This window comes from Chiloscyllium punctatum, chromosome 2, assembly GCF_047496795.1.
Source record: "Chiloscyllium punctatum isolate Juve2018m chromosome 2, sChiPun1.3, whole genome shotgun sequence".
Lineage (NCBI taxonomy): Eukaryota > Metazoa > Chordata > Chondrichthyes > Orectolobiformes > Hemiscylliidae > Chiloscyllium > Chiloscyllium punctatum.
In genome coordinates this window covers 37,559,231-37,582,351 of record NC_092740.1, presented here as the reverse complement: position 1 = coordinate 37,582,351, position 23,121 = coordinate 37,559,231, and the positions used below count along the sequence as shown (strand labels likewise).

General features: G+C 42.1%; 1 protein-coding gene across 1 annotated transcript; it reads right to left on the bottom strand.

Moving 5' to 3' along the window:
• Positions 1 to 504: 504 nt before the first annotated feature.
• ccnb1 (cyclin B1) lies at positions 505 to 15,633 on the bottom strand. The gene is made up of 9 exons (XM_072595932.1): positions 15,459 to 15,633; positions 13,818 to 13,955; positions 11,344 to 11,439; positions 9,551 to 9,730; positions 7,969 to 8,127; positions 6,674 to 6,910; positions 4,935 to 5,075; positions 2,301 to 2,411; positions 505 to 741 (listed from the first exon to the last, which is right to left on the bottom strand). Exons 1-9 carry the CDS (start codon positions 15,477 to 15,479, stop codon positions 631 to 633), a joined length of 1,194 nt encoding a protein of 397 aa, XP_072452033.1. The 5' UTR covers positions 15,480 to 15,633; the 3' UTR covers positions 505 to 630.
• Positions 15,634 to 23,121: the final 7,488 nt, after the last annotated feature.

Genomic DNA, 23,121 nt, shown 5'->3' with positions numbered 1-23,121 from the left:
CTGAGGCAGCAGTGCTAACCACTGTGCTGCATGGCATGATCAGACTCTTCTCCTCCACCCTCAAATTGAATTCAAGGTCAACTATCTGCCATAGTGGAATTGAACTGGCCCCCCAGAACATTAATCCAGAGCCCCAGTTAATAGTCCAACGATAAATACTGCCCTGGTTAATTTAGATCAACTGTTTCTTTTGGAAAGTGGAGGTTGAAAACCAGAAAAGTTCTTTCCAGGGCAAACCATTTAAACCAAAAAAAGGATCTCAAATAATTAGATATTTGTTTCTCAAAGAGATGTGGAGATGCTGAACTAGATTCAAAGATAATAGTTTAATCATTGAAAACAAATGGGATTTCAGACCAGCTTTTAAAGAAAGTAACCACAAGAGGATTGTGTGTTTGATAAGGAAAAAACCAAGCCAAATTTGGAGTTCAGTTCTCAAAATGGATTTGTTGAGATCAAGACCTCAATAATTTTGACTAGTGAATTACACCTATTAGACAGCAATTGAAGTTTTAAAAATCAATTTTATTAGTAAAGAAAGTCAGTAGATAAAACAGATAATTACAGTTATTTACAGTAGCACATGGTGCTGACAAGTATCACTCTACAAGGAAGAAATTCTCAGAAAAGTTATTTCTGGAAGATTAAATGCTTTGAAAGGTTGAGTATCACATCAGATTTTAGCTGTGGAAGAGTGCTGATCTTCATTTGCTTACTGCTGGCATATTTATTCTTAACAGTCTAAAAGAGAAAAAGAAACAAAGTTAGAGCCAAAATGGTATTAACCCATAATATTAGAACCATTTTTGCAGAGAGTATTTGTTTCCATTTTAAGGTGGTCAGTTTCACAACCACTCGATTATAAATAGCTTCTTCCAGTATAATATCAGTTTGTTCCAGGTCAATAATACCAGTCAAAGCCACTTAGAAAATCCAATTCCATTATCAGTCAATAATTCTAGCAAGGCTTTGATTCACAAGAGATTCAAAAGATAGATTGGTCAGAAAGAAGAAAAAAAGGATCTAGAAATAGACTGTGGGGCAAGAATCAAGGTGGCAATAATTGTGGCATTATGATTTAGTGTAGTGCAAGAGGGACATGATATGGCTACATAGTTGATGAAGTAAATTAATGACAAATGCAATTCAATTTAGAGAAGTGAGGCAAAGAGAAGTCAGCAAACAGTAGTGATGGGGTACTGAAAACAGGAAGAAATGACTTGGGGGATGCATGCTGTAGATCCTCAAGAGGTGGCTAAGTGGGGTGGGGAAAAAAAAAGGGAGGCGACGGCTTGGGCTCATTCGCCAGAGTTAAAAGTGGCTAATTTATGCTTGATCTAAAAAAAAAAAGTGCTAGTTAGGCCACACTTTGGTCAACGTGGGTGATTAAGTAAGCTGAGACAGGAAGTTGGTTGCCAGGCATGGAGAAGCTTAGTAAAAAAAGATTGGCTTTGTTGGGTTATTACTTTTGAACTCCATCACCTCCCTTTTAAAAAAAAAGTGTAAAAATTTATAGGGGCCTAGATTAAAGGGCAAAACAGGAACAGAGCTTGACTTAACCAATACCAGATCTGAATATTCAGCTTCCTACAATATTTTGCTTCTGAATGATTCATTTCCCTGAACCGAGGGAGAGGGGAAAATAAAATTGATTTTGCAAATTACTATAGGCTAAAATGGTTTGCACTATAAACAAGCTTGTCCTAGTCTGCCAGATGTAGGATACATAGATAGCTATATAGTTTCAATTGAAAGCCTTAGAAGGCTAGAAAGTCATTTGGACCAGTGGACAGACTTTCCAGAAAAGGCACGTAATTCAGTCAGCTACTGAGCTGGACTCCAGTTAATGCAAGAAGCATTCACATTGCCAAAAGAAACCTTAAATTTTAGTTCAGGAGAATCAAGTATTTTGTTAATTTCAGAAGGCCATCAAATTTCAGGAGAATTATACTAGACAAGTTAGGGAAAAGTGTCATGAGTCCAAGGATAATTTTACAAGTGTCCATTAGGAGGAGATCAGGGAGTGAAGATCAGGAAGTGATTTCTCTGGGACAGGCATCGGAGAAGGAATTAGATACGAGGTTGTAACATTTGTTAACAATAAAGTCACTGGGGTGAAAGCCACTTTGTAAAAAAGGTTCATTATCCAAGCACCATGATACCACCTGCAAAGGCACACTATGGTTTCACTGTTTAGTGAAATTTGAGCCCATTACCAACTTCAATTTTTGGATTTCAAAAACAACTTGCACATTTGCTTTTTCAGGTAGCAGTGTATAGTTGGAGTATACAACACTTACCACATGTTTGGTGAGACCTTGATTGACTTTCACAACATTCTTAGCAATGTGTTCCATCACAGGAATCAGATCCTCTTCTTTATAAGACATGTAGCGCTGCAGGAGAAGTGACTGCAAGAACGATGACATATTTAGGGCTTGATGAATGAGTGCAAGAAATATAGTCTTTCAGCTGAAGTCTGGCAGACATTATGGTTCTAGTGGGGTGAATGTCACCTGAATTATGCTGGGACTGGAACATAAACTAGATATTAAAGGGTGATGGAGGGAGGAACCAGCAAGTGATTAGGAAAAGAAAGGCGATGACAGATGCAAAGCCTGGGTTTGTTCAAGTTAATAGCAAACAATATAGAGTCAGAAGGGAAAATATGGGGGCGGGAGGTGAAGGGGAGGGAAGATAAAAGACTAGTGAGTTTTATTTATTTTTACCTCCTAGGTCATAGTTAGGAACAGTGAGGTTGGGAGAAGCCAAAATGTAGGAGGAGGCAGAGGCATGCAAGGTGCAGTTACAATAATCATGGGAGACTTTAATATATGGGTGGACTGGAAGAAGGTTGGTAGCAAAATAAAAGAATGTGGAACATCTATGCTCAAAAAAGTGTAGAGCCCTGTAGGGAATAGGTAATTCTGGATTTGGTGATGTGTAATGAGGCAGACTTTATTAGGGAGCCAAACGTGAACACACCCTGGAGGGGTGTGTTGTGTTATATAACTAGAGCTCATTCTAAAAATGTATTGATATTAGTGGAGTTAAAAAAAGGTGACTACAAGATAAGGAAGGAACTGTCAAGTTAGTTGGAATAGAGAGCCTAGCCAGGAAGATGGTGGAACAACAATGGCAGATGCTTCTGGGGTAGTTGGGAGGGACAGCTGAAATTCATCCCAAGCAGATGACAAGGCAAGCATTACTAACAATGCCAACTGTACTTTATGCTTTCAATGTAAAACAGTTAGCTGGAAGCTTTATTGCAGTTTAAAATGGTCTGGGGTTGGGGGGGGGGAAGAAAGGGAGGGAGAAGGAAGAGAAAACTAGGATGAGGAGCTAGTTTTTGCCTTGCAGGCAAAAGTAAAGATTAGACTGCTTGAAGGCTGCAGTAGCAAGAAGAGGAACACAAGTGGAAGAACTGAATAGCTACTGGCTTCAGTTCTCCTGGTGAAAGATACCAATGGCATGCCAGAACTTTAGGAGATTCAGGGGACAGGTAAGTGTACTGGCCATCACAGAAGATACTGATGTAGTAAAAAAGTGGATACACTATCACTGGACCAGATGTAGTACACGCCAAAGTCTGAAGGAGATTGTTACCAATGCCTCTACAATCTCAGGGATAACTGGAGTCAGGGGGGGCCCCCCCAAGATGACTGGAAAATGGCTAATGTAATGCCCTGTTTAAAAAAAGGGTGGCAGAAGATGCAATTAGGGTTAGCCTTACCTCAAAATCATTGGCAAGATAAAAGGATCTATAATAAAAGAGGATGAGATCACAGTACTTGGAAGGTGAATGATAAAATAGGCTGAGTCAGCATGGCTTCAAGTGGTCATGTCTGACAAATCTGTTAGAATTGTGGTGGTAATGAGTTATAAACTGTTAACATTATCTATTTGTATTTCCAGAAAGCTTTGATAAGGTCCCATGCAAGAAGCTGCTAAATAAGACAAGCCATGGCATAAACACAGATTGGCTGACTGGCAGAGTGTCAAGATATGAGATTTTCTTTTCAGGATGACAATTAGTGCCTAGTGGAACTCCTTAGGCCCAGCTATTTAAAATCATGCATTAGCAATCTGGACAAAGGAACTGAAAGGCATTGCTACTAAGCTTGCCAGTGACAAAAAAAAATATACATATTAGTGTAGGAAAGGTAGCATTGAGGAAGCAGGGAGTCTGCAGAAGAACTTGGACAGACTAGGAGATTGGGCAAAGAAAAAAAGTGACAGATGGAGTACTATGTGGATAAACATGAGGTTATGCACTCAGTGGGAGGTGATGGTGCAGACTTTTCCCAAGGAGAAAAATGTTCTGGAAATCTGAAACACTAAAGTGACTGAGTCATAGTTCAGGATTCAAGGTTAACATGCAGGTTCAGTTGACAGTTAGGAAGGCAAATGCATGTCAGCATTTCTTTTGAGGGAGCTAGAGCATGAACATACTGAGCATAAAGCTCTGGTCAGGCTGCATTTGGAACATTGAGCGCAATTTTGGGTCCCACATCTAAGGGTGTGCTGACCTTAGAGGGGCTCCAGAGGAGGTTTACAAGAACAATGATCTCAGGATTTAGAGCTCATCATGAAGAGGTCTGTACCAAATTGATCTTAGGATAAATTGATGAATGTCAAATCTGATTAAAAACAAAATACCAAGAGACCTGCATAGAGCAGACATGGAGATGTTTCCACTCAGACCAGGAGTCCTGGAACTCCAAACTGAGACAAGGAGGAATATCTACAGCCATAAAAGGTAGTGAATCTATGGAATCAGTCATTAAGCATGTTTGACAGTTTCTTATTAGTACAGGGATCAAGTGTTAGATTAAGAAAAGAGAATGAGGTTGAGAAATCAGCCATGATCAAATAGCAGAGCAGATTTGATAGGCTGATGGCCTAAATTATATTGTGATCTAGAAACTACTCACCCATTCTCCACTATTCAAGACTTTCTGAGCAAGACAAAAAGCTGCAGCAGCAATCTGAGATGGAAGATAATGGATCATCTCATAGTCAATGATAGTCAGTTCCATCAGATATTTAGCCAAAGTATGGTGTTCAGAGGTTACCTAAGATCAAAACAGTAAAAAAAAAACCAAGACCAGATGAAATTATAACCTTAAGATAAAGTGCTTTAATAGCTTCTTTGACAATACCCAATTGGTATGAAATTTACCCACAATTAACAAAAGCATTAAAAAACTTGGTTGAGTGTAGAATCTTTTCCAATTTATACTACTTCAGGAGCATAGGATTCCTCCTTTAACTAGATGCTGTACATTTTTAATAAGTGAGTCTCATCCCATGAATGAATGCCTTTGGGTAGGCTAGCATTTATTGCCAAAGTGGTAATTGAGTCAACCACATTGCTGTGGGCCTGGAGGCACATGTAGGCCAGACCAGTAAACAAGTGCCTTTCCCTAAAGGGCTTTGAGTAAATGCTTCAAAAATTCAGATATTACATTAAGAAAACTATGACTGAGTTATGAGATTAGTAATCCAACAGCAGTTTGGACTGAAACTTTGCTGCTACAATCAGAAGTTCTGTCCTAGTCAAAGTGTTAAATTGTTATAATGGGAGATTTAAACGAATGACTTGAGGCAGGAGTGCTGAATCACTGTGTAAGGATCTGAGATTTCAGATAATAAAGTGTCAACATTAGATTCTCCAATTAGAAGGATATAGTGATAGAAGGTAGGGTCTCATGGCCAACCCTGTACTTTACAGGTCAATTGCAACTTTAACTGCTCAATGCCAAAACTTAATCTACAAGGCAGCTCTATGCAAGTCACAAAACAATAATCAAAGTAACTCTTTGACCAGATGGGCCAATGGGCTGAGAAGTGGCAGATGGAGTTTAATTCAGATAAAGGAGAGGTGCTGCATTTTGGGAAAGCAAAATCTTAGCAGGATTTATATACTTAACAGAAAGGTCCTAGAGTGTTGCTGAACGAAGACCTTGGAGTGCAGGTTCATAGCTCCTTGAAAGTAGAGTCACAGGTAGATAGGATAGTGAAGGCAGTGTTTTGTATACTTTCCTTTATTGGCCAGAGTATTGAGTACAGGAGTTGGGAGATCATGTGGCTATACAGGACATTGGTTAGGCCACTGTTGGAATATTGCATGCAATTCTGGTCTCCTTCCTATCGGAAGGATGTTGTGAAACTTGAAAGGGTTCAGAAAAGATTTAAGGATGTTGCCAGGCTTGGAGGATTTGAGCTATAGGGAGGGGCTGAACAGGCTGGGACTGTTTTCCCTAGAGTGTCAGAGGCTGAGGGGTGACCTTAGAGATTTACAAGATTGAGGGGCATGGATAGGGTAAATAGGTAAAGTCTTTTCCTTGGGGTGGAGAATTCCAGAACTAGAAGGCATAGGTTTAGGGTGAGAGGGGAAGATATAAAGAGACCCAAGGGTGGTACATGTATGGAATGAGCTGCCAGAGGAAGTGGAGGCTGCTACAACTGCACATTTAAGAGGCGTTTGGATGGGTATATGAATAGGAAGGGTTTGGAGGGATATGGGCCAGGTGCTGGCAGGTGGGACTAGATTGGGTTGGGATATCCTGTTAGCGTGGATGGGTTGGACCAAAGGGTCTGTTTCCATGCTGTATATCTGACTAAATAAACTCAAATATCTTTGCTAGCAAAACTAAAAATTAGAACTTACTTCTGCAACTTTTGAAGATCTCCTCAGAAAGTGCAGAGGAAGAGGTCGACCAAGAGAAAAGTTAAGCTTCTTAAGTATCTTCCGTTCCATCTCCCGTATTGCAGCTGTAGTGTAAGTATTGTCTGTGACATAGACAAAGTCCCCAATTTCTGGTGGATACATTTCTTCATATTTAGATGCTATTAACATTGCTGTCACTCCAACAAGTTGGAGATTGGTCTTGGTTACTGGATTATCCTGAAAAAAAGTTACAACATTAGAATCCAACAAGCACAATATCTGGCCCAGTCTTCACCCTTTATCTTGTAGGACCCACATTAAAAATTGTTTCAATTCATCTAGGAATCCCACAGCACTAACTTCCCAAAGCCTGTTCATCTACAAAAAAGGTGGTAGTGATGACATACTATCTGCCTGGATACAAGCAATTCCAATGCCATGAGCTTGGCATCAAGAACAAAACAATCCACTTCATTGGCACTATGTTCAAATATTCACTTCATCACTGCTCAGTTCTAGTAGTGTATACCATCTAGAAAAAAAATGGTCCATAATTAGCAAAACAACTCCAAAGGGCAAAAGGACAGGGACACACAGTCCCTTCTGCAGCACTTACCATCCTGACCTGGAAATATTACCATTGCTTCAGTGCTATTGAAGCAGAGAATCCTGGAACTTTATAGAATTGTAGGTCTACCCAACCAGATAAGGCTGCAGTGATCAAGGGATAGCTCACCTTCAGTTAGCTGGAGATTGTCAAACACTGGCCCAGCAAGCACTTGTGCCATGCATTCAGAAAACTAGATAGCATTTACAGACAAGGATTGAAAAACCTTCAAATTACTAAGCTTCAACAGCCAGATAATGAAAAATGCCAGTTGTGGAGAATACCTACAACTTCAAGTTTTTATTGCAGTTGTACAAATGCTGCCTTTAAAGATGGGTGTCTGTCTCAAAATACCAAATGGAAAAGATTTAGATCCAGAATGCAGCCTCTTACATCATCCTTCCTTGATGGAGGACATTTCAGAACGGGGTGGGGGAGGAATAAAAAACAAAAAGGCTGTTGTTCAGAGCTCAAGTGTTTTTACAAAGACTAAAAGCTTCTGGTTAACACTACAGAACAAGATATAAAAAAATTTAACAGCGAGATTACATATACAACTTCAGTCCATGAGCCATTTAAACACCAAGTTGACTCATTGATTTAAACAGACTCCTTTCCTGGTGTGTATAAAAAGAGCCACTATACAATTATGACTTCATGAGGTCAGTGAAAAAGAAAGTTTTCTTACCTGAAGAAATCGATCAATGATGGAGACAGTCATGTATAGTGTTTCTTGGAGTAGCTGAAATTTCCTCTGAACTTGCACAAGCCAGTCTATGAGGATAGCACGCATATTGCCAGTTATCTCCCTTCCCTCCAGGTACCTTGGCCTCACTGACTGATCCACCTTCAGGAAAATAAAGTCTAGCATTAAAATTTTATTACTGCTAAAAGCAGCACTGCAGCATAAAGTTTGGTTGTATAGTAAACCACTGATCAGTCAAAAATCTTCCTCAGCTATCCTGGAAGCATGCATTTCTTATTTGTGCTAAAGTTCCACAAAATGTTAGAGTGGAGATGTCACGACTAAGTGTGGCACTGGAAAACAAGTCAGGCAACAAGGGTTGGGGGTGCGCAAAAAGAGAGAGTAGATATTTCAGGCATAAGGGCTGATAAGAGGGCTTGGCCTGAAACATTGACTCTCCTGTTCCGGATGCTGCGGGAACAGTGTGCTTTTCCATGGCCACCTTCGACTGTCCAGCATCTGCACAACTCATTACGAACCCAAGAAGGCCCAGGCATGGATTCAAATCCCATTTGTTAGCTACTGCAATTTAGAAATGGTGGTGACCATTGTAAATAAGTTGACTAATTGATCAGAAATTAGACTTTGATATGCTTTAGGAAAGCCACCACCCACCACTTGTGGGACCTACATGGAACTTCAGACCCCCAACATAGCCAATTCTTAACAGCCCTCAAAATAAGAATAGCCATTTCATTCAACAGCAGAGAAAATAACTGCATGTCTAGTGGCCTTTATTCAAATAGGATGAATTACATAGCTTGGCCAAGCACTTCCAGTGCTAGGATAGCGAGAATCCGGGTGGTTGCTCCCCCATAGACTTTAACAAGTCAGATGAGGGAATGAACTAAGGGGTTTGTTTCTTTCAGGACATTTGCAGACAAACTGTCATTTCCTTACCCAGCCAAAAAAAAACTACACTAGAATGAAAGTTGCTTTATTTACAATTGCAGTAGATCCAGTTTCATACTCCATTGATGTCAGCTAAAGATCTTTCATCATTCAAGACGGTCAATGAGTGGGCACAAGTTTGATACTGGGAAAAACAGGTTTTCCACAGAAACATTGAGAAGCTTTGATAGCATGGTAAAGGAAATTAGAAGGAAGAGGGATCTCAGCTGAGGGCAGCCACTACTGAAGATTAAACATTAGTGAGTAAGGGGTGGAGATCCTGGAGGAGTGAAGTATTTGAGAAGTAAAAAGGATTGAGGGAGTGGCCATTTAAAAAAAGAGAATTTAAACTATTCCCAAAGACTTATGTAGTTTAGTGCATCAAGACCTCCCACAATCCAAAGATGATCAGGTTAGGTGAATTGGCCATGCTAAATTGCCTATAGTGTTAGGTAAATGTAGGGGACTTGTTAGGCTGAAGGGTCTGTTTCCACACTGTAGGAAATCTAATCTTAGAGAATTAAAAAAGGTGAACAGCACTGAAAATGGTCAGACTTTAAGGACAGGTTTGTGGGAGGTGGAAGATGAGGGGCTAGCATTCAAGCAAGATATGTCAAGCAAGTTAAAATCTGACCTCCAGCTGTCTCAGGTATTTGTAGATATCTTTAACATATTCACTGCATAGCATGGGATTACCACCATCATCTGCATCAACATCTTTAACAGGAAGCAGCACATCTGAAAATGCCTGGCACAAGTCTTCAGGTATACAGCTTGAAGTTTCCATCTGGGATGGTGATGCTGGTACCTGTAACTGAAAGGTTGGCATAGTTACAAAAAAATTCATTTCACATCTAAAATTAGAGCTATTATTAGCAATATTCCAGATATTCTAGCCATACCAACACTGAAGTATTACTAGCAATAAAAGTCAATATGGGAGAAACTACAGTCTGTTAATGGCAGACGATAGACAATTGAAAGATGTTGATCTAATCTATTTACTACTCAATGCCATGCTAAATTAGAGAAAAATATAGTATTTATAGTGTAAACTAAATCAGCTAAAGAACAGATACCTTTTACTACATTTTTTGTATTGTCCTAAAATGCAGGCAAAGATTTAGTGGACAGGTTTGCTCAGCTTGTCAAGAATTTAGAACAGTTGTGTCAGAAGGAAGAGTGGATCATTTGAACCCAGATGAGAAATTTCTTCACCTCAGGGGTTACAAGTCTTTAAATGCTACATCCTGGAAGGTTTTAGATACTTCATGGTTGTCTTCAGTCCCCAGGATGTACACATTTTGGCCTGAGAAGTTAGAGGGATATGGACTGCAGGCAAGTAAAGTTGATCAAAATGAAACCTGAAAGGGTTCAGAAAAGGGATTTACAAGGATGTTGCCAGATTTGAGCTATGGGGAGAGGCTGAACATGCTGGGGCTGTTTTTCCTGGAGCAGAGGCTGAGGGGTGACCTTATGGTCGTTTACAAAATTATGAGGGGCATGGATAGGATAAATAAACAAAAGTCTCTTTGAGGGTGGGAGAGTCTAGAACTAGAGGGTACAAGTTTAGGATGAGAGGGAAAAGATATAAAAGAGACCTATGGGACAACATTTATTTAAAATGGAGAGGTACATGCATAGAATGAGCTGCCAGAGAAAGTGGTGGAGGCTGATACAATTGCAGCATTTAAAAAGACATCGGGATAGGTATATGAATAGGAAGGGATATGGACCAACTGCTGGCAAGTGGGACTAGATTGGGTTGGGATATCTGGTTGGCATAGATGAGTTGGACCAAAGGGTCTGTTTCCATGCTGTACATCGGACTCAAAAATTAAAAACCAAGATTAGCTAATCTTGACTGACCACATGGTCTACTCCTGCTGTCCTGGAGGGACTTAGTCAGTAGTTTGAAAGCCAATTGTACAAGCTTATTCCAGCAATGATTTACATGCAAAGCTCAAGCTGAACCAAGAACTGGTTCTTTTGGCGAAAGTACATTTGCACAATTCAGTGAAATTGAATTCAAATAGAACAAGATCCCCATTAGGGACAACAGCAAATAACCACTGGTTATTCATGGAGTTGCTCTAGGAACAGAATTATTTCTTATCTTGGGACATACATATTTGATCCACTAGAATGGAAGCCTGGAAGACAGGCAAAAACACTAGCATAGCTTATTAGAGAATGCTGACAAAGGATGCAGCCTCATCTCCTGCACAATCAAGTGCCTTATGCACTAATGCTTTGGCCGAATCTCCCATTCTATGGCTGGGTCAGGAAGGCAAAAAAGATGCTAGAGATCAGAGTCTAGATTAGAGTGGTCCTGGAAAAGCACAGGTCGGGCAGCATCCAAAACAGAAGAAAAAACAAAAACCAACATTCCGGGCAAAAGCCCTTCATCAGGCTGCAGGAAGTTACCTTTGGTAGGTCTTCATTTTGCTTCTCGGTTGGTGGAACTACTGGTTTGTTGAGCTTCTTCACTGGTTCAACCTTTGGGGCCACTATACTTTTCCCCTGTAGAATTAAAAAAAAACAGGTATTATTTCATGTTAACACTTTGTTCCCTTGAGGATTGAACAGGGCAAGATTAGTTTAAAAAAAGGTTGTAACAACTATGGATGCTTGAAAAGATTCTAGGAAAAACAGAAGTTGCCAGGAACTCAGTGGGACTGGCAGTATCTGAGGAAAGAAGTAGTGTTTCAGGTCTAGTGACCCTTCTTCAGAACTGATGCTAGGAAAATGTTTGTAGAAAATGTAGAAATGCAGAAAATAGGGGTAAGTGATAGGTGGGGATAGAGCCCAGAGAGAACAGTTGGACACAGAGGAGTTGATAACGAATCAGGCTAGGAGGGTGATTAGCTGTTAATGAACAATAGCCAGTGCTTAATGACAGATGATTGTGTGGAAAACCAGGCCTGGTGTGGGGGTTAAGACATGGGAGAGTTCAGGCTCCAAAAGAACAGAGTCTGAATCTTGCAGGGTCCCCAAGCAGAAAGTTTGCTGGAACACTGCAGCAAACCAGAGACAGACATTGGCCAGGGAACAGAGTGGTGTTGGAGTAGCAGGCAGTTGGAAGCTTTGTCATTTTTGTGGGTAGAAAATAGGTATTCATGACAGACACCCAGTCGATGCCTCGTTTCCCCAAATATAGAGGGGACCACACAGAGCAGCAAAAGCAGATAGTGTGAATTCCTGTCAAGGCTCCATTCCATTCAGTTCCTGTTACATCTTTCCAATAAGTCCAACTTCAAGGAAAGCTCAGAAATATCCACTTCTTCCTCAACAAAGATTTTGCAGCACTGTTATTGATGGGTTGTGTCCAGTTGAGGGGCCTACCCACTACCCCCACCACAGTATAAGACTTCCCTCCTTGCCCACTATCCCACCAACCTCCACACCCAGAAGATCTTAAGCTGCTATTTCTGCCACCAGAAACATTCCCCACCCTTGTTCATCTTCTGTAGAGATTATTCCCACTAGAGAACACTGTTCCACTCCAACACCAACCCCCACACAACCCACTTCTCCTATAACCACTAAAGGGTAAAGACCTACCCATTTACCTCCTCAGTATCCACAACCCCAAACATACCTTCCAGGTAAAGCAGCATTTTACCTGGACTTGCCACAATCTACTCTACATTTGCTGCTCACAATGTTTTCCCCAGTGCAGAGGAAACCCAGTGTAGGCTAGGTGATGGTCTGCAAAGCAATCACCCAGCCTACACTTTCAGTTGACTGCCATTTTAACACCCTGTTCCCTGCCCAACATCGTTTCAGGGTCACTGCAGCATTCCAGCACAAGCTGGAAGAACACCTTTCTGCCTGGGAACCCTGTAGGCTGCCACATTCCATTCAATAATTTAGGGACTGAATGAGTGTCCAAACATCAACCCCACACACCAGGTAATGTTATCGCAGTCTGCCATTACACACTACCTATTGTTAGTCACTAACAGTCTCCATTAACAGCTATTCCTAACAGAAAGTTGTTATCAACTGTCTATCCAATTGTTCTTTTCCCTCTGAACTCTATCACCACCTATCATTTACACCTTACCTTCAGCATATAAACCAACCTTTTCCTAGTTGCCATCATTCCTGATGAAGGGTCACCAGACCCAAAACATGACCCGATTCTTCTTGAGCTGCCAGTCCTGCTGGGCTTTTCCAATGTTATGAGATTTTACTAAGTGGTCATGCAGTAGTTAACTATCTTTAGGAGCATAACATTAAAAACTAAATGAAACCTATTAGAATCTTAGGAAATAAAACTGAAATCCAGATGCTGGAAACCTGAAACAAAATGTTAGTGGAAGAGTTAAGCAGGTTTTCCAGTATCTGGAGAGAAAGCTGAAAAGACATCTGGTGGTCTTTAGACAAAACCATGCTTTTCAGAACAAAAAAGTTAGTAATACTGTGTTAACAAAGGTCTGAATTTTAGAAACATCATGAGAATACAGACACCCTCAGGTTTGCATATGTATACTGTGCAAAGGAATACATCTAGTGTCACCACAGACAATACTGCATTACAAGTAGCAAACAAAAAATAACCAAGTTGGAAATAAAATGTCTTCATCTGGAAGGTGTTTTGGGCATTGCCAACAAGGCAAGAGAAAAGGCACTGCTTTGAGTTGGAGGAGAGGGATGGCATGATTGAGGAACAGACAAAAAGGGGGGGGAAAAAAAAAAAGAAGAAAGGGGAGGAGAAGTGTTCCCTATGGAATGCCATAGAGGGGAAAAGACATGTTTCATGGAAGTATCTTAGAGACTGACAACACTGGCAAATCAATGGGGTAGAAAAAAAGATAGTGACAGTAGAAGCAAATAAACAGCTACTAGGAATTGAAGTCCAGTAAGGAGATAGGTAATCTCCATGCATAACATACCTTTTTGACTGGGAGCTTAGTTCCTTGTGCCTTGTTGCCTATGTCCACCAAAGCAGTTCTAGGTCTCAAGCCAATCTTTGTCCCAACTTTTCCTGAAATGATTTTTGGCTCAACATTGTCTCTGCCAACATAATTAGCCTGTAAAAATAATTCAAGACTATTAATACAGAATGACAAAAAACCACACTAAACTGTACACTGCTGCAGTATCACATAGCACAGGGGGCATTTCACCTCTATTCACACAAGTGTGGTGTTCCATTCTACTTTTCCCAAAATCAGCAATTAAACTAATTTTCTACCCATCCATTCAAACTCAAATGGATAGAATACCAGATTGTAGTGAGCAGTCTGATGGATTTATAGATGTGTAGCACAGGATAGTCCAACAGTGATTGAGATCATATGCTCAATGCAACACCCACAAGAATCCCAATGAAAGCTGAGCAAATAAAGTTCAAAGACAAGTTCCTTTGAATTGTTGGTTGTGTAAACATCTGAATTCCTGATGAAGGGCTTTTGCCCGAAACGTCGATTTCGAAGCTACTTGGATGCTGCTTGAACTGCTGTGCTCTTCCAGCACCACTAATCCAGAATGTTGTGTAAACATTACAGTCAGGTCTCAGTCAAGTACCACTTCAGTCACCTCCTGTAGAGGGGTAAATTCAGGAGCGTTTTCTAGTAACCGGTATTCGAAAGTTTGGATACCAAACCCATACTTGTTTTTTCCTTTCTCTCCTACCGTACCAAAGCAGTTTCCGGAATGGTGTCCCAGCTGGATAAAACTGGGCAAGGATGCATTTCCCGTCCAGAATGCTGACAAAACCTTCCACTCCAAAACAAAAGGGGAGTCAGTGAGGGGAAAGAAATTCCACACGACAGTGTTATTTAACGTTTGACTTTGTTTATTAAAGTGATTTTTGTGCCAGCACCTAACAGCAGGACTTTGTAACGTTACCGAAGCATGTAATCTGGCAGCTCCGCCTTTTAATTAAACAGACTGTTTTCTTCCATCTCAGTATGGAGTTAGAATGCAGTCACGTATTTAACAGAACGTGGCAACATGTGAACAGGGATCCTACGTGGGTTCGACCGTATATACTAGAGGTAGAAAGCTGACTTTTTCTTGTTAGAAAGCCACAGAAAATTTCACTGAATTTTGTTGCACAAAGCATCAACCCAGTGATAAGCCGCCGCCACGCTCACCCATTACAGGAGAGCGAAATATTTAAACCAAAACAGTTACACGCCAACTTCAGACCAGAGGTTAAAAGATAACTAAACGTTTCGAGTTTTTGGCTTCGGTTCCGTCTGTTTTACGGATTTAAAAAAAATACCCCAACAGGAGTAAATTGACGTTACCATAAGCAATACTTGCACATTAGACTATCACAACCGTGTTAGTCATTGCTGCAGGATTTGCTTTCATTCGAACGGAAGTCTAGTTGAAAAATGCAGAGATTTTAAATAACGAATAAAAACAGCATTTGGTTTTACTTCAGGTTTTAAAATCACTGAACTTTAAAAAAAGCCTAGCCTTTTTAAAAAAAAAACACAATTCCGTTAAACTCCTGGCCGCTCTTATTTGAGAACCGTACGGGAGGAAGAAACGAGGGTTTGAAAGCCAATAACAAGCCGCACCTTTGCCATCCGAAGAGCCATGCTAACCTCCTGAGTACTCGCCGCAGACTGTAGCTCACCACCAGCCGGCTTCAGGTTTAAACTCCCCGCCGCTGCGCGCTCATTCGCTGCCGTTCCACATTCCGCCCACTCTGATTGGCGCAGCCCGCGCCTCTAGAATGCGTTGCCCGGGTGACGGGTTTGTCTGACGTCAGCGGGCTGTATCGGTTTGCTCCGCTCGCATCATTGGAAATGTAGCGATCAGCTGGAGGCAGAGAGGAGGGAGCTGCTGCTCCTGCTACCGGGCACCGGGCACCGGGCACATTTACTGCCCGTTAGTCTGAACGTTATCGTTTCTCTCTTTTTTCCAAATAGAGTCATTGTGATTGGTCCATTCGGATGCCTCCAATCCGACGAGGAGACAAGGCCGGATGCAGGGGGCGGACTGTGCAATTTAAATAGCGCAGCCCAGCCCACCAAACGGCTCTCGATGAGTTAATGTGCCCTGCGGGGGTTGTGAAGAGGTCAACGGTGTGGTTGGGTGCAGACCTTTCAAGTTTAATTCACTGCAAGAAAACGAATCTGGCAATCTGAAATAAAGTTAGAACTTCCAGGAAAACGTTTGATTAGTGGTTTTAAACCTGTTATCCGACGCTCAATAAACATCAATTCTCTGCAATAAATGTTTAATAATGCTTAAAGTTTTGTCAGAACGTCCTCAGTTTCTCACTAAGTATATGTATCTCGGGTGTTATGCTTGCATTGCTGAAACATCTGCATTTTCCACTCCGTCTAACTTGCTCCTCGGGCTCAATTTCATATTCATTGATGGCAGTAGGAACATCCGAAGGAACCGTTGACCAGGAACTGACCCGGACCGACCATATACCGCGGTTGCAAGGGGAGGTCACGGGCTGGAAATTCTCCGCTGAATATAGCATTCGCGCATTACAAGTACCCGGGTAATGTTCACCTCGAGCAAGGGGAAATAATGGTTTCAGTAGGCTTCAAAGTGTGTAGATAAGACGTATAGCAGGCTGCTGAGGGAGGCAAAAAGGGTGAGATTGCAGGGACTCTCACATTAATTGTGAAAACCTTCTAATGCCCAGAGAACCGGAGGACAGCTAATTATTGAAGAAGGGTGGTAGGAACAAACCAGGGAACAACAGGCCATTTGTAGTAGGGAAACTACTGGGAAAAAGAAATCCAGGGAACAGAATTATACTCCACCTGGAATGATCAACGATAGTCAGCATGACTTTGTCAAGTGGAGCTGACATCTAACAAATTTGACTGAATGTTTCAGAGGTGACTAGATGTGTGAAATAGAAGCAGGCTCCGTGGTTTTTGACAAGATGTCGCAGACTTGGTAAAAAGCTAAGAGTCCACAGAATCCGGGGCAAATTGGATCCAAAGTTACTTTAGTGGCAGGAAGCAGAGGGTGATGGTCAAAAAGTATTTTTGTGACTGCTGGCCTGTCTCCAGTGGCATAATCCAAAGTTGTGCTGGAGACCTTGCTGTTTGCATTAGTGATCCAGACATGGAGGTATGATCAGTATGTTCACATTTGGGTCAAAAATTGGTGGTGTAGCAAATAGTTAGGAGGAAAACCTTGAAACCTTAGATGATATAGATGGGCTGAATAATGGCAAATGGTATTTAGTTCTGTAAAGTCTGAGGTGATGCATTTTGGGAGGACTAACAAAGCAGGGGAGTGCACATCATCAAGTCCCTGCAGTGTGGAAACAGGCCATTCGGCCCAACAAGCCCACACTAACACTCTGAAGAATAACCCACCCAGACCCATTTCCCCATGTGTCCCCTGACCAATGCACTTAATCTACACATTCCTGAACACTATAGGCAATTTAGCATGGGCAATTTACCTAATCTACGCATATTTGGATTGTGGGAGAAAACCCACACAGACATAGGGAGAATATGCAAACTCCACACAGACGGTCACTGAGGCTGGAATCGAATCCAGGTCCCTGGCTCTGTGAGGCAGCAGTGCCAACTGCTGAGCCACCATGTTGGTCTAATGGTGGATGCTAGATTCGAATGGTTGGATGCAAGAAAGTGGAGTAGATCTGAGGAACCTTGGTGTGTGTGTGCATAGGTCCTTGAAGGTAGCAGGTGGCTAACAAAGAATTTGTGCTTTTATTTGTCAAGGCATTGGCCAGAAGAGAAAGGAGATTACAATGTATATAATAAATAGGCTACAGCTAGATTACTGTGTGCAGTTTGAGGCATCACACTGTAAAAAGGATATGTTTGTATTAGAAAGGGTGCAGAGGATATTAGCAGGACGTTATCTGCATTGGAGCAATTCAGATATGAAGAGAGTATAGATAGGCTGGAGTTGATTTTCTTAGTCATACAGCACAGACTCTTCAGTCTAATTTTTCTCTACTGACCAAACAACCCAATCTGACCTAGTCCTATTTGCCAGCATTTGGCCCATACCCCTCTAAACCCTTCCTATTCATATACTCATCAGGGTGCCTTTTAACTGTTGTAATTGTACCTGCCTCTACCACTTCCTCTGGCAGTTTGTCCCACAAACGCGCCACCCTCTGCGTGAAAAAGCTAACCCTTGGGGCCTTTTTAAATCTTTCCCTTCTCACCTTAACCTATGCCCCCACCTTAGGAAAAAACACCTTGGCTATTCACCATGCCCTCATGATTTTATAAACCTCCATAAGGTCACCCCTCAGCCTCTAATGTTCCAGTGAAGATAGCCCTGGCCTATTCAGCCTCTCCCTATAGCTGAAATCTCCAGTCCATGGCAACAACTTTTAAATATGTTTGGCACTGTTTAGCGAATTCCTTCCTATGGAAAGCCAACCTGAATTGTATGCTGTACTGTATGCTAAAGTGGCCGAACCTGTGCAGTCACAACATGATGTCCGAAAACCTGTATTCAATGTTCTGTCCAATGAAGGTAAGCATGCCAAATGCCTTCTTCATCACCCTGTTTATTTGCGACACCACTTTCAAGGAACTATACACTTGCACCCCTTGGTCTCTTTGTTCAGCAACACTCCCCAAGGGCCCACCATTAAGAGTATAAGTCTTGCGCTGGTATGCCTGACCAAAATGCAACACTTCACATTTATCTAAATTAAACTCCACCTGCTATTCCTCAACCTATTGACCCACCTGATCAAGATGCCATTGTACTCTGAGATAAACTTTCTCACTGTCCACTACCCCATCTGTTTTGGTGTCATCTGCAAACTTACTAACCATAGCTCCTATTAAATCATTTATATAAATGACAAAAAGAAGTGGACCCAGAACTGATCTTTTTGGCACACCACTAGTCACAGGCCTCCAGTTCAAAAAACAATGCTTCCACCATCACCCTCTGTCTCCTACCTTCAAGCCAATGTTGTGTCCAAATGGCAAAGTCACCCTGAATCGCATGTGATCTAACCTTATTAATCAATATACCATGTGGAACCTTGTCAAACACTTTGCCGAAGTCCAGATAGATACTTTGGAGTACAGGTTCATAGCTCCTTGAAAGTGGAGTCGCAGGTAGATAGGATAGTGAAGAAGGTGTTTGGTGTGCTTCCCTTTATTGGTCAGACTATTGAGTACAGGAATTGGGAGGTCATGTTGTGGCTGTACAGGACATTGGTTAGGCCACTGTTGGAATATTGTGTGCAATTCTGTCTCCTTCCTATCGGAAATATGTGAAACTTGAAAGGGTTCAGAAAAGATTTACAAAGATTTGAGGTATAGGGAGAGGTTGAATAGGCTCGGGCTGTTTTCCCTGGATCATTGGAGACTGAGGGGTAACCTTATTCAGGTTTACAAAATCATGAGGGGCATGGATAAGATAAATAGACAAAGTCTTTTCTCTGGGATTTGGGATTCCAGAACTAGAGGGCATAGGTTTAGGGTGAGAGGGGAAAGATATAAAAGAGACCTAAGGGGCAACTTTTTCACGCAGAGGGTGAATGTGTATGGAATGAGCTGCCAGAGGAAATGGTGGATGCTAGTACAATTGCAACATTTAAAAGGCATCTGGATAGATGGTATATGAATAGGAAGGGTTTCGAGGGATATGGGTCTAGTGCTGGCAGGTGGGACTAGATTGGGATGGGATATCTGATTGGCATGGACGAGTTTGACCGAAGGGTCTGTTTCCGTGCTGTACATCTCTATGACTCTATGTCTATGCCTCTGCCTTCATCAATCTTCATTGCCACCTGTTCAAAAAAAACTCAATTAAGTTAGTGAGACATGTTTTCCCATGCAAAACGTTGTGCTGACTATTCCTAATCAAGCCTTGCTTTTCCAAATGTGTAAAAATCCTGTCCCTCAGAACCTCTTCCAACAACTTAAGGTGATTTGTGCCTTGGTTGCTCATGACTGTGACATTGATGTTATCAGTTTGTTTGGAAACTCAGCTCTACATCTGGCAGCATTGACACTGCGAGCTCCTGGCACAAAGAAGTACAGAAATGGAGCTCTTGAGCTGGGGGAAATGCATGACCAGAATCACCTGTTTTCATGAGTGAAGTCTTAACTTTTTGATGTGACAAGTGTACGCCCAGTGGCGTGTTGGGAAACTTGTTGGCATTTTAGCCATGCACCCCTTTAGAAACCACGCCCATCTCCTGTCTGATTCAGTCCATTTAATACGTGAGGAATGTGCAGAACACCCTGAACTCCGAGCTGATTTCCAGGGGAACCAAAGATTACAGGGACCATGCAGGAACATGGACATGAGGAATGTCAGCTCTACCATGATCCTAATGAATAGCAGCCGCAGGTTTGAGGAGCCCAATGACATACTCCTATCCCTATTTCTTATGGATTTATGACTCCTGCCCAACTTTAATAGGGATCTGCATTGGTCCATTGCTCAAAGAGAGAGGTGGCACAAAAGGTGGCTATTTGGCTCATCATGCCCAAAAGCTATGCAATTAGCCACAGTGCTTGTCACCCTGCCCCCCAACACTGTAAAGTTTCCTCCTTCAAGTATTCATTTAATTATCCATTTGAGAATTACTATGGATTCTGTTTCCACTGACCTCTCAGGCAGAGTGTGCCTAAATCCCAACCTGTTGCTCAGGTTGGAGGGTTTGAGCTATGAGAAAAGTCTGAATAGGCTGGGACTACTTTCTGAAGCTGAGAGATGACCTTATAGTGGTTTATAAAACCACGAGGGATATGGATTGGGTAAATAGTCAAAGTCTTTTCCCTGGGTGGGGGAGTCCAAAATAGAAGGTATAGGTTTAAGCTGAGAGGGGAATAATATAAAGGGGACTTCAGGAGCAACTTTTTTAAGCAGAAGGCGGTGCATATGTGGAATGAACTGCCAGAGGAAGTGGTGGGAGGCTGATGCAATTACAACATTTAAAAGGTATTTGGACAGGTACATGAATAGGAAGGGTTTAGAAGTATATGGGCCAAATGCTGGCAAATGGAATTAGATTATTCAAAGTTTGGGAGAAGATTTGTAGCTCGGGTGCTCATTGTTGTGGTTCTGTTCGCCGAGCTGGGAATTTGTCTTGCAAACGTTTCGTCCCCTGTCTAGGTGACATCCTCAGTGCTTGGGGGCCTCCTGTGAAGCGCTTCTGTGCTGTTTTCTCCGGCATTTATAGTGGCCTGTCACTGCCGCTTCTGGTTGTCAGTTCGAGCTGTCCGCTGTAGTGGCCGGTATATTGGGACTAGATTAATTCAGGATATCTGGTCAGCATGGATGAGTTTGACCAAAGGGTCTGTTTTCGTGCTGTACATCTCTATGACTCTATTACTCTGTAATGTTCAATGATGCCCAATTTGGTTCCACCAGGGGCACTCAGCTCCTGACCTCATTACAGCCTTGGTTCAAACATAGAGAGGAGAGCTGATTTCCAGAGGTGAAGTGAGAGTGACAGATCTTGATATTGAGGCTGCATTCGACCAAGTGTGGCATCAAGGAACCAGAGCAAAACTGGAACCAATGGGTATCATGGGGCAAGCGGTCTGATGGTTGGAGCCATACCTGATGCATAGGAAGATGGTTATGCTTGTTAAAGGTCAGTCATTTCAGCTTCAGGACATCTCTGCAGATCTTCCTCAGAATAGTATCCTAGGCTCAACCGTCTTTAGCTGCTTCAAGGACTTACCCTCCATCATAGCGTCAGAAGTGGGGAATGTTCACTGATGAATGCACAACATTCAGCACCATTTGTGACTCATCAGGTACTGAAACTGTCCATGCTTAAATGAAACAAGGTCTGGACAATATCCAGGCTTGGCTGACAAATGGCAAGTAACAAATGCCACGTTATGACCATCACCAATATGTTCAAAAGTCACACAACATCAGGTTATAGTCCAACAGGTTTATTTGAAAACATAAGCTGTTGGAACCGAGCACCTGAAGATGGAGTGAGGCTCTGAGAGCTTGTGTTTTCAAATAAACCTGTTGGACTATAACCTGCTGTTGTGTGATTTTTGACTTTGTCCAACCCAGTCCAACACCAGCATCTCCACATCATGGTCATCATCACCAGTAAGAGACAATGTAACGACTGTCCCTTGACATTCAATGGTGTTACCATCACTGAATCCTCCACTGTCCATATTCTGGGTGTTATCATTGACCAGAAACTCGACTGGACTCACCACATAAACACAGTGGTTACAAAAGCAAGTCAGAGGCCAAGAATACAGTGGCAAGTAACTCACTTCCTGACCACTGCACCCCCAGCCCCCACCCCCCACCCCCAAGCCTGTCCACCATCTACAAGGCACATGTCAGGAATGTGAAGGAATACTCCCCACTTGCCTAGATGAGTGCAGCTCCCCAACAATACTCAAGAAGCTTGACACCATCCAAGACAAAGTAGCTCATTTGATTGGCACCACATCCACAAGTATCCACACCCTCCACCACCAACACTCAGAAGCAGCAGTGTGTACTGTCTACAAGATGCACTGCAGAAATTCATCAAAGATCCTCAAGACAGCATCTTCCAAACCCGAGACCACTTCCACCTCGAAGGACAAATGTAGCAGATATATGGAAACAGCACCACCTTCAAGCTCCCCTCCTAGTCACTCACCATCCTAACTTAGAAATATATCACTGTTCCTTCATTGTCTCAAGGTCAAAATCCTGGAATTCATTTTTTTATGGCACGTAGGTCAACCCACAACAGGTTTAAGAAGGCAGCTCACCATCACCTTCTCAAGGGCAAATAGGGACAGGCAATAAATACTGCCCAGCCAGCAATGCCCTAATTTCACAAATGAATAAAAACAAACTGACCCACCCCTAATGCAAGGCCCACTAGTCTATGGTTCCCTGCCTTTTCTATGCAGCCTTTCTTAAATAATGACACCACTTTAGCCAACCTCCATCTCTGGCACCTCACCCACAAACATCTCAGTAAGTCACTTAGAAATCTCTTCCCTAGCTTCCCTCAAAATTCTGGGAAACACCTGTTCAGGTCCTGGGATTTTTCTACCTTTATCTAGCACCACTCCTTTGTAATATGAACTCTTTCCATGACATTGCTATTTATTTCCCCAAGTTCCCTAATTTCTAAATCCTTCTCCACAGTAAATACTGATACTGACTTAGTATCTCACTCATCTCCTGTGCTTCCACACATTGATAGTCATGCCAATCTTTGAGAGGTCCTATACTTTCCGTAGTTAATTTTTGCTCTTCATG